The sequence below is a fragment of the Galeopterus variegatus genome, unplaced genomic scaffold (genome assembly GCF_000696425.1).
Source record: "Galeopterus variegatus unplaced genomic scaffold, G_variegatus-3.0.2 Scaffold2131, whole genome shotgun sequence".
Lineage (NCBI taxonomy): Eukaryota > Metazoa > Chordata > Mammalia > Dermoptera > Cynocephalidae > Galeopterus > Galeopterus variegatus.
This window is the reverse complement of record NW_007728242.1, coordinates 283,661-294,565: the sequence shown is the minus strand read 5'-3', so window position 1 is coordinate 294,565 and position 10,905 is coordinate 283,661. Positions and strand designations below refer to the sequence as shown.

The window sequence follows — 10,905 nt, the reverse complement described above, 5'->3', positions numbered from 1 at the left end:
CAATTCAAATCTTTTTTTTTTTTTTTTTTTTTTTTTTTTTTTTTTTTCCGGGCCCGGCAACGGATCGCAACCCTCAGTGTTGCTCCCGCGCCTCGCTCAGCCAGTGAGCGGGAACCGGTCTGTATGTGGGATCCGAACCCTCGGGCGGGAGCGCCGCCGCACTTCCCAAGCGGCGCACTATCCAGTGCGCCACCGGGCCGGCCCCTAAAAATGCTTATCTTATAGATAAATCATTTATCTCTTATGAATTTAGAAATTACTTACTTTTCTTGTGGACACTCCAGTTAAATGTTTATTTTTTAAATATCTATATACTTAGTTTTTGGTTTTTTGTAGAGCAGTAGGAGAAATTAATACAGATATCTTTGTAATGAGTGTAGTTTCCACAGTTTGTGCAGATTTTTTAAGCATTTTGAGAAATTGGTTATTTATATTTTAATAAGGAAATATTAAGATTAAAAGGGCTATAAAATGGTAGATAGTAGATGGATATAGGAGCAGAAACCCTTGTTTGCTTTGTTTAGGCCAATCTGTCTCTAACAGGCTTTTTGAGTATCTTTTAGAGTACCTCATTTCCCCTTATCTTCCTTCTTGGTAGAGTGGGGTGTATAAATAAAGGGAAGCAAAATAAGTATGTATTGACATCATTCAAAAGCATTTTTCTTTTCTTTTTTTTTGTCCTTTTTTGAGACCGGCCGCACCGTGCTCAGCCAGTGAGCGCTGTGAGCACACCAGTCATCCCTATATAGGATCCGAACCCGCAGCGGGAGCGCTGCTGCGCTCCCAGCACCGCACTCTTCCGAGTGCGCCATGGGCTCGGCCCAAAAGCATTTTTCTTCATGTAAGAAAATAACTTTATGTATACACCTTGGAAAGGAAATACACTTTATGTTCCTTTTTAATTAGCATGTATTTGCATAAGAGTCTCTTAGATCGGGTGATGGAATACAGTGAAGCTGACTAGTCTATGTGAGGGTGGAACCTTTGTCCTCAACTTATCTGTATAATGTTTAGGATCAGTTGACACAGCCACTAACAGATAGGCCTCAGTCACAGTAGAAAATACAAAGATGAGTTTTTTCACTGGTGGCTGAATATTATGTACTAATTTAGTAAGTTTTTAGTACTAAATATATAGTGCACATATTGGGGCGTGTTAATTATGTTAACTCTTTTAATTGAAGTGAAAAGAGCAGTACTGGGATTGACCATGCAGAAGAGATGGAGTTGCTGTTGGAAAACTACTACCGATTAGCTGAAGATCTTTCCAATGCAGCTCGGGAACTTAGGGTACTGATTGATGATTCACAGAGTATTATTTTCATCAATCTGGACAGGTAAGAAAGCATATAAAACAACCAGTATTTTCTTTATAGAAGAATTATTATAAAGTAATAAAACTTTTAAGGAAATGTCATTTTGGAAGGAATTATACCATTATTATGATTTGTACTACATGAAAGTGTTTCTTTTGTTTTGGTTTTTTTGCAAGGTATGGATTTAATTCATGCAATCTTTAATACTTAGTGAATTTGCTGTGTGTAGTTAGTAGGCCCTTCTGATCTGAGTAGGTGTTCTTCTCTCCAGCCACCGTAATGTGATGATGAGGTTGAACCTACAATTGACCATGGGAACCTTCTCGCTTTCGCTTTTTGGACTAATGGGAGTGGCTTTTGGAATGAATTTAGAATCTTCCCTTGAAGAGGTGAGAATGTATTGTTTCGCTAACTACAAATGGGAAGGGTTTGATAAAACAGGTTTACACTGTGAGGCAGTTAATGAAGAGTTTTATTTTTTAATTCTTACATGCCTGATAATGTACCTGGCAGTTTGCATCCTTTATTTGGCTCCATCATTGCAACTCTGTGAAAGTCAGTGTATTATCCCTACTTTGTAGATGAGGAAACCAATCCTCAGAAAATTGAAATAACTTGCCCATGTGCACAGAGCTTGAAAATAACAGAGTTAGAATTAGAACCCAAGGACTTTCACTTTCCACTTAATTCTTCCACCTTTCCATATTGGTATGACACTGAACTCCCTGAATTTTTTCCTATCATAGCAGCTTTGTATTTTCAGAGAATATCTTATTATAAGGTGTCTAGAAATGAATCTGCATGTGCATTTGGCCCACTCTGGTGCTGTATTCTGTGTCCTTATTAGTTTGACAGGTCTGTCCTTGGTCTCTGTGGCTGTCACCCTAGTTGAACCCAGTCTGTCATCAGGACCACTGTATAGTTTTAAAAAATAGTTTTTAGAAGTTGTAAACATGATTACGTGGCTCTTCTGCATAAAACTCTTCAGTGGCTTTTGATTAGCCTTTAGATGAAAATTTAGCCTTTTTGGTTTGGGGCTTTCCTAGTCTGCTGCCCCTGTGTCTCCATGTCGCCTACAGCCAGTCCGGTCAGTTGCTCCATCAGTGCTCCTTCCCAGGCATGCTGCCTCTACACCTGTCCCCTGAACTCCCACACATTTTGCCTAAATCCTCAACTTATGTGTCACTTCACTGATTGTACCCCCAACCCATACAAGTAAAATTACTCCCTTTGTAGTATGTGCCCAAGTAGTCCTACACTTCCCATCTGCCACATTCCTTGAATTTGCAGTTATTTGTTCAGAGCCTACAAAAGATCATGAGCTCCCACAGGCAAAGTCAGTACTAGTCATTTTTAATGCTTCTTATGGTAAAATGTAAAAGAAAAATAAATGCAATATAGTCGTTCATTCATTTCACAAATACGTCTTTTAGTGCCATTATATATTGAGCACTGCTTTAGGCCCATATAGCAGTGAGTCCCTGCCCTTGTGGAGGTTACATTATAGAGGAGGAGAGAGATGATAAACATACATAAAGTATGTTAACTGAAAAGTGCCACAAAGTGAAAGAAAGCCAGGTAAGGAAATAAAGAATGTGAGTTGCTGAGACAGGTGGCATTTTAGAGATAGAAATAGTGAAGGAAGATGGTTTGGAGGTGATATTTGTGTGGAAGCCCGAATGAAAAGAGAAAGTAGGAAGATCTGGAGGAAAGTGTTCTAAGCAAAGAGAACTATAGATGTAAAGACAGGCAGGAGTGAGCTGAGCTTGTTCATGGGAAGCAAGAAGGCCAGAGTGTTTAGAAGAGGATCAGTCAGGTAGAGAGTGGTAGGAAATGAGGCCAAAAAGACAAGCGTGAGATCATGTCAATTGTGTAGAGCATGGTAAGGGTTTGGATTTATTTAATGTAATAGAATTTATGGGAGGGTTGAGCCCAAACTTAGACCATTAGAAAGTTCAGAAGTAGCCAAAATATCTTGTGCAACATAGTCCAACTCTTGATGTGCTCAGGATACATCTATAGGCCTTTTCAAATTCCCCAGTTGTGACTACAGACCTAGAGGTCTAACGTCTGTGGGTGTGTGTTCAATGCACATGGAATTTTGACCTTGGTTTGCCTCTGACTTAGCTTACATTTCAATTTTATCACATTTTGGCATCCCCAGAGACTTTATAAGGAACTACAAAACCAATCTACTGTGAAGAACAACAGTAATCTGTTTATGTTAAATCTCATTTAAATAGAATTTTTACTTAGTAAATTGGGGCCCTCATTTTGGATAACTGGAAGTGTGTTCACCATCCAAGAACCATTCACTCATGTTAACACTTATCTTCCTAGTTTTTTATGTCTAATATCTAGCTTCATGTTAAAAGGAGGCAGATTTCTGCACAGTAAATGACATGAATTTCCATCAGCGATGGGCAGTCAGCTGTGTCACAGGCCATCTTGGGGGAAAGTGAACCTCTGAAGCATTGGCGCTAACCAAGCCATGGGTGATAACCAGCTAATGGCATAGCTGTGGATGGGATCCCTTTCCTTTGAGAGATTAAGTTTAAACTCTGTGATTCTATACATTAATACATTTGCTGGAAACACTACACTGGAAAAATATTATAATTCTGAAAATGATGGTGAGGAAAAATGTTACTGCAAGTCTGAAGTTCCCAAACTTTTGCTTCGTGGTACGTTTAGTGTCTTAGTAATTTTTTCCCCAGCATCCCTATACCAAAAGTTTCATTTTTGTTATTTCTCTTGAAAATGCCCAGGATACCTAAGCTCAGTTTGGGAACTGTGGCTACAAGCAAAAAAGTTGTGTGTTCTCTGTGATTTTGACTATGAAAATGTGTATGCATGTAAACAAAGACTGGAAAGAAACTCCAAGTAAAAGCAGTTATGTTTGGCTTATGGATGATTAAAAACTGAACACTTATAAATCATGTTTCCCTTCTGATTTACTGTCTCATTCTTAGTCTCTGAGTGCTATTGAGGTGCTTGTTCTTAGTTCCTTTCTATAAGAAAGAGCTGTACAAATAACAAGGCTTCTTTTAAACTCAGGAGCAACAATAGTTCACAATATTTTATCTCTAAGGATAAAATTTTTGCAATTGAAATGAACCATGTGTTCTCTTTCAGGACCATAGAATATTTTGGCTGATTACAGGAATTATGTTTATGGGAAGTGGCCTAATCTGGAGGCGTTTGCTTTCATTCCTTGGACGACAACTAGAAGCTCCTTTGCCTCCTGTGGTATGAAGGGGATATGGTTCACAGTCATATTGCAGAAGGGTTATAATCATGGGCTGTAAAGTCGGGCAGTCTGGGCTTAAGTTGTCACCGCATTTGTGATCCTGCACGTTAATTTCTCTAAACCTCCCTCAGTTTTCCTGTCAATTGAGTCAGTACTACCTGCTTCGAGGATCATTGGGAGAATTAAATGAGATAATGTGTAAATCCTTATTAGCAGATCATTTATTTTGCGTGGAACATTCTACTGAGCATTATATATTTCGACAGATGCTAGTAATTCTGGTGCAGCGTTTCATCATAACCAAATTGAAACGTGGAAATCATTCATGGTGTTGTCATTAAGAAAAGATACAAAGTTTACCTCCTTTATCTTTGTACTTCAAAAATGACACCAATGGAATAAGTACTTAAGACGTTGATATATGGTTTGCAGTCCTTTATTAAGTAGTTATATAATATTATTTTACTAGTGGTTTTTCTTTTGAGAAATACACAAACTAAAATTAATTTTTCTGCTTTATTTAGATGGCCTCTTTACCTAAAAAGACTCTTCTTGCAGATAGAAGGGTGGAAATAAAAAACAGCCTCAGGCCAGATGGACTTGGATCAAGCAGGAGTATCCTAACAAACCGATAGGAACAACCCGGTGGATACTGAGTATTTTCGTATGGTAGTCACAGGAAACTTCTGATATTCTTTTATTATTTTCTTTTACAGAGTCAGACACTTGAAGAAAATCACTGATATTTAAATTACAATGTCTGATGATAAACATATGGCAGTCAAAATAACTAGAACTTTATTGCATTTGTAGAATTCTGAGTAAAGAAGCAAAGTGCTTGTTTTGTAAAAGGCCAAAATTTTATTTTCTACAAACTTTAAATGCTGTTTTTATAGACATGATGCGAGGTATGGAGAGGTTAATTTAATACAAGAACAGCCTGTTGTATAGATTTTACTTAACTTATACATATCAAGAAAAGTACAGTTCATGCCAAACGAAGCCTAGGAACTTGACAGACCCATAGTTTGAGACCAGGTAGCCATAGTTCATAGTATAGGGAATCATGTTCCTCTGAATTCCTGACTCTCAGGTGACTGAAAAGCTAGCATAATATGTACTAGCCTTAAACTCTGGAAGTTTGTGCTTTAAAAAAAACTCTTGACATAACCTTATTATCTTGTATTTGCCCCTTTTTATACATAAGGTGAATAAAAAGAAATAATACCAGCATTTTATGGATTCCAATTAATCAAGATTTCACTTAACCCCTGAAACTATTTTTCTTTGCTTGGCTATAATTAGAGCCTTTGGAAGTAAAATTGAAAGGAAGTATTTCCATTCTGTAACTGCTTTATAGCTGCTTTGTTCATTGCCTGATTTTTAGAAGAGATTTTTAGGCCACCCTCCCTAAAAAGGAATATGTGTATAGCCCAGCTAATCTATATGCTTTCACCTCAAACGTTGACAGATGGGCTTCCTAAAACTTGGGGCTAGGTAAATATTAGACTTGTGATACCTTTTGTTTTCAAAATCAGATTTGGGTTTAGAATAAATGGCTAATATTTCTAATTGTGAAAGCTGCTGTCCTTCTTAACATCCTACCTACCTTTCTTTTCTGGAGGTTAAGTACAGTTATGCACCAGAACATTACAGTTAAACTTGCCTCCAGAAGTAAAACTCATGGAAGATTCTAGACTTTCCAGAGCAGCTCTTGTACTATCTGGTACTACAAATGTGGTAGTAAGAAAAGAATAAATATGCTTACCCTGATGATGTTCAGGGTACCTGATTATCCTAATGTGATAGCATATGAGGAAGTCTAAGGGTCCATTTACCAGGTGGTTTGGTGATGGGAATAAAAATGTTATTCCAGTAGCTGATTTGGAAGGAAACAGATGAAGTTACCGGTAAGGTGTTTTCCACTCCTGTGTGGTTATGAGAAGTCATCAGAGGGAAACTAGAGAATAAAATGGCATGAAACAGGCTGGGCTAGTCTTGGAGCACTTGCACCTCGCTGTGAGTCAGGAAGGCGCTTCGTGGTGTAGTTTTTGGAACGTGGCTGTACAGCACTCTAGCATTACGAATATCTGATGATTGTCAGGATCATCTCTGATAATACTTAGATTTCACAGGGTACTCTTTTTTTGGCTCACCTCAAAGTACTCTGCTGCTATTTGGTCTTATGTTATCACTGTAAAATAGGTAATAAATATTACTTAGCTGTGACAGATGAAGAATTGGAATCCCAGAGGGCAGAATTTGGTTTGACTAAAATCAGGCGTGGGATAGAATTTTGGTCATTTTTCCTTGTAGTGTTACTGACAGTTCATGAACTTGGGTAAAATAATTTTTTATGATGAATCATGTCCCATTAATAAAAGGGAAAATAATGTTAACTACCTCATAAGTCTGATAAAGGGAAGTTACTAATGGTTTATAAAATTCTTCAAGGTGGTTAGATCAAGTATGATTTCAAAATGTCAACTAGCTCTGCTTTGGTGATTGCAAGCTGCTGCTTACATTAAAGTTCTCAAACAGTAAAGTAGAGCCTGTGCCAAAAGAAATATGAAGTTCATTGGTTTTAAATTTTGAACTAAAATGATAGACTGAGCATAATAACTACTATTTGAAAGGTAAATAATAAGATACCAAACACCAGTTTATGTGAGCAAGCAAGCAGTGATATTCCCTGTTGATCATGTAGAAGTTTAAGGTTTGATACTCTTAACAGACCGTCTTTCTCTTTGGAAGGCCTCTAAGCAAATGTGGGCAGAAGAGATGCCATTTTACGATGCTATTAACATTTGCTTTACTCTTGATAAACATAGACTGTGATAAATAGTCACCAACCAATTTCATATTTAAACTCTGTTTGGGTGAGTTATTCCAAAAGTAACTTGGAATTATTTTTTTAATTGCAATATTAAAGTCACACTTTGAATTATGGATTTATTTTCATTACTTTGTAATGCCTACAGAGGTGATCTAATATGGATGGTGCATGGAATATGGACTCCAGAGACCTGCTCTGCTCCCAAGCTCACTTCAGATCATTTTAGTCTCCTAGGTCTGTGTTACAAAGACAGAAAACAATTCCGATCTTGAAGCCATGAAGGAGGTTTTTACACAGATATACAATAGAAAGATGGAAAATGCGAATAAGTAAATGTCTTCTGATATCCTGAAATAAAGATAAATTTTAGTTAAACTGTTGTGTGAGTTCAGGTTTTTGTTCATAAGAAATTAAAACCCTACAAGGTATTTCTATTTAAGTTACTAAGCATTTGAGATTCAGTTAATACTTAGAATAGAAATTTAATCTACCTGTAGGGATAATACATCAGACGTCATGTATTTTAATTTTTTTCTGTATGCCAGGTTTTTACATGTTGCCATGTAGGTTGGCCTTCAACAGTAGGAGTATAACTTACGTTGTTCTTGACAACGGGGTTAGTATGGTTAAATATCCTATAAACTTGAAAATTTGCTTCCAACTTTATAGGTTTTAACCTTCACCTGGTGCTTGCTGTCTGGTTGTTCAGGCATTGAGAAAAATATAAATCCTGAGATAAATAAGATTATGTTTGAACATAGGCCCTATCATTTAGCAAAGTGTAAAAACACTGACAGTTTCTATAATAATGGCTGTATGAAAGTATGTAGGCTTCCAACGAGAAGATCCAGTACTGGGAGAAGCATACCTTTACCAAAAGCACAGTGTCAGATGTCATCAGAGTTTGAGCTACACTCAAACTTTTCAACTTGGATGTGAGCACAACTCAGTGTATCTGGTCCACTAAACATAGCTTTTTTTTAAAATTAGAAATAATTCTTCAAATAGGTTGAGCTGCCAATAATTGTTACCAAAAAGAAACCGAATGTTGTTTCTATGTGCTTTTTGCTGTGCCATAGGGAACCATGCAGCTAGCACACCTCTTCAAGAAAAATGAGATAGTCCTGGGAGTGATCCTGAAGTGCTATCTAGGTATGTGCCTGCTTATGTTATTTTCCTGTGTGTACCCACTTCGTGCTCACATCCTAGCCACAGTAGTTTTTCTCTTGGTTTCCTAACTTAACTTTCTACCCTTCAGTTGGATTCCTCTTCCTGTCTCCTTTCACCTGTCTACTCTGCCTTTAGAGGAGCTGAGAAGAGAAGAGCTCTTTTCATTTATTTTCTCCTATTTGTACTGTCATTTCACCAGTGTCAGAAGAAAGGTCCTTCCCTTATTGATACAAAATAAACTAGTTGCCATTTATGATAGTAATGCCTGCAAATTTTTAGTGAAGATGAAATTCTATGGTACATTCCTTTCCCATAAATGTGCCACACTTCAGTACCAGCAGATGAAATCCACCCCCACTAAAAACAGCCCAGGAACAATTGAAGCCAAGGCCTGCTGCACTCCTTGGTCCATCACTTACTTGGCTCAGGCCAGATCTCTTGTTTCTGTTCTAGTTCTGTTGGCACAACTTGCAGCAACTTAATGCAACAAAAGCCCCTCATAAGTTGACTTTAATTGGAGAGTCACTAGGTTCATCAACTATTAAAACAGCCATCTCTATAAAAGCATTTGAGGACATGGGAAGGTGATAAAATTTGTTTTTATATTTGTTTTTCACCATGCAAAACAATGAAAATGTAATCCTCATTAAGAAAGGAGCAAATCACTTAAAGTAGTTTTGGGAGTGTAAGGTTAACCTTCACTCCCATACTTTTCTCCTCTACTGTTTCCCTTGCTCAATTTTTTTTTCTGTATACCATACTTTCTAGTACACTTTGATTGGAACGGGCACCGAATAGGATATTTTTAGGAGGAACAGTACATAGAGATTGCCCTAAGAGATAACCACAGAGAGACCTTTCCAGCATCAGAATGACATGGTTGTTCAAGTGGAGGAGGAAATAGGTTGTTCGACAGGTCTGAGCACCGGCAATAAGCTAGGAAAGAAGAAAGGTTTGGATGCAAAGGAAGCAAAGAAGTAACCTTTGGAGGGGACCTGAATAACCAGAGCGTCTGCTATTTCACATATTTCTCCTGCTGTCATTTAATGTATCCAATTTCCACACTGGCAGTTGGTGCATGTCTCCAAGAGTCCCACCTCTATCAGGATCTGCCACTGGATGTGCCACTTCCTCCACCAGCACGCTAACCCTGGAGATGACTGGCACGAGAGAGGGAGAGGCGGGGGGCAAATGGAGTGAAATCCTTAATCTGAGCCAAAGCTATAGACATGAAGTGCCCCGGAGAGTCGGGCTCCCAGAGAACTCCTTCCAGCAGCAATGACAACTTGGTTCTGTGGAGGACACAATACAGACAGAATTCATGACCCTCCATAACATGTTAAGTTCCTACTGTAGTCCAGACATCATGTTGTGCTCTGGAAATGTAAAGATGACTAAGACAATGGCCAGATCCCATGGCTTGAACTTAAATGCCTCTTTCCCTTTGTTAAATACCACTTTCCCAGATCTGTAGGTTCCAAAAACCACAGCTGAGGACGTTCGCCCCAATCCCTTCTCTGGCACATGAAGAATAAAAGAAAAGCACATCAGTGCATGCTTATTCCTGAATGCCAGTTGTGGTACCATGTAGACTGCACATCTGCAATAATAAGGACGTCCCCAGGGGCTGCCTTTGTCTCTGTGTTTACACCACCTCCCACTGCTGCTGCTTGAAACATTCTGGGAACCATCTTTCAGAATTGCCTTCAAAACATGCCTACAAGTTTTTAAATATTTTCAGTGGTGGATCCCCAGGGGCTGCCTTTGTCTCTGTGTTTACACCACCTCCCACTGCTGCTGCTTGAAACATTCTGGAAACCATCTTTCAGAATTGCCTTCAAAACATGCCTACAAGTTTTTAAATATTTTCAGTGGTGGCAAAATTTCATACTTTGAGGTAGGATTTGATTTGTGGAAACTGCCAAAGGTTATTCCGAACTGAAGCTGGTAAATGAGTTTTGTGGGTGATCAAACTGGCTGATAGTGTTTTGGTCAGACAGGTGTGACAACTGCTCAGTGATTTAAATTTGAGAACTACTGGGAAAGTGAAGTAATTTTAATACTTACCCAAGTGAACTATAATTAGGGAAGTGAATTTGCTGTGTTTTACAGAAGGAAATCAAATTAAATATAGATGATCTATACCACTACTCCTCAACTGATAAAAACCATGGTTGATGTACATATGGTTTTTATTATTATACACGGGTTCTTTTTTTTGTTTGTTTTGTGCGTGTGTGCGGCTGGCCTGTACGGGAATCTGAACCACATAGATTCTTTTTTTTTTCCTTTTTGTCTTTTTTCGTGACCGGCAACGGATCGCAACCCTCAGT

The 10,905-nt window shown here is 38.2% G+C and overlaps 2 protein-coding genes across 4 annotated transcripts in view; one reads left to right on the top strand and one right to left on the bottom strand.

Annotated features, from left to right (window-relative positions):
- The window catches only part of MRS2 (MRS2 magnesium transporter), a 19,109-nt gene extending 11,332 nt beyond the window's left edge, over positions 1-7,777 (top strand). Inside the window, exons 8-12 of one of the 3 annotated variants that reach the window (XM_008580584.1) lie at positions 1,185-1,337; positions 1,588-1,705; positions 4,452-4,565; positions 5,091-5,211; positions 7,548-7,777. In XM_008580584.1, the coding sequence (XP_008578806.1) occupies positions 1,185-1,337; positions 1,588-1,705; positions 4,452-4,565; positions 5,091-5,201 (496 nt within the window). In that variant the 3' untranslated portion in view covers positions 5,202-5,211; positions 7,548-7,777. Of the gene's footprint in view, positions 1-1,184; positions 1,338-1,587; positions 1,706-4,451; positions 4,566-5,090 lie in introns of all 3 variants that reach the window. The other 2 variants (XM_008580583.1, XM_008580582.1) reach the window with 2 other exon arrangements.
- GPLD1 (glycosylphosphatidylinositol specific phospholipase D1) overlaps positions 5,505-10,905 on the bottom strand; it is a 54,686-nt gene continuing 49,285 nt past the window's right edge. Inside the window, exon 26 of the mRNA XM_008580585.1 lies at positions 5,505-9,864. Within this exon, the coding sequence (XP_008578807.1) occupies positions 9,778-9,864 (87 nt within the window). The 3' untranslated portion in view covers positions 5,505-9,777. The remainder of the gene's footprint in view (positions 9,865-10,905) is intronic.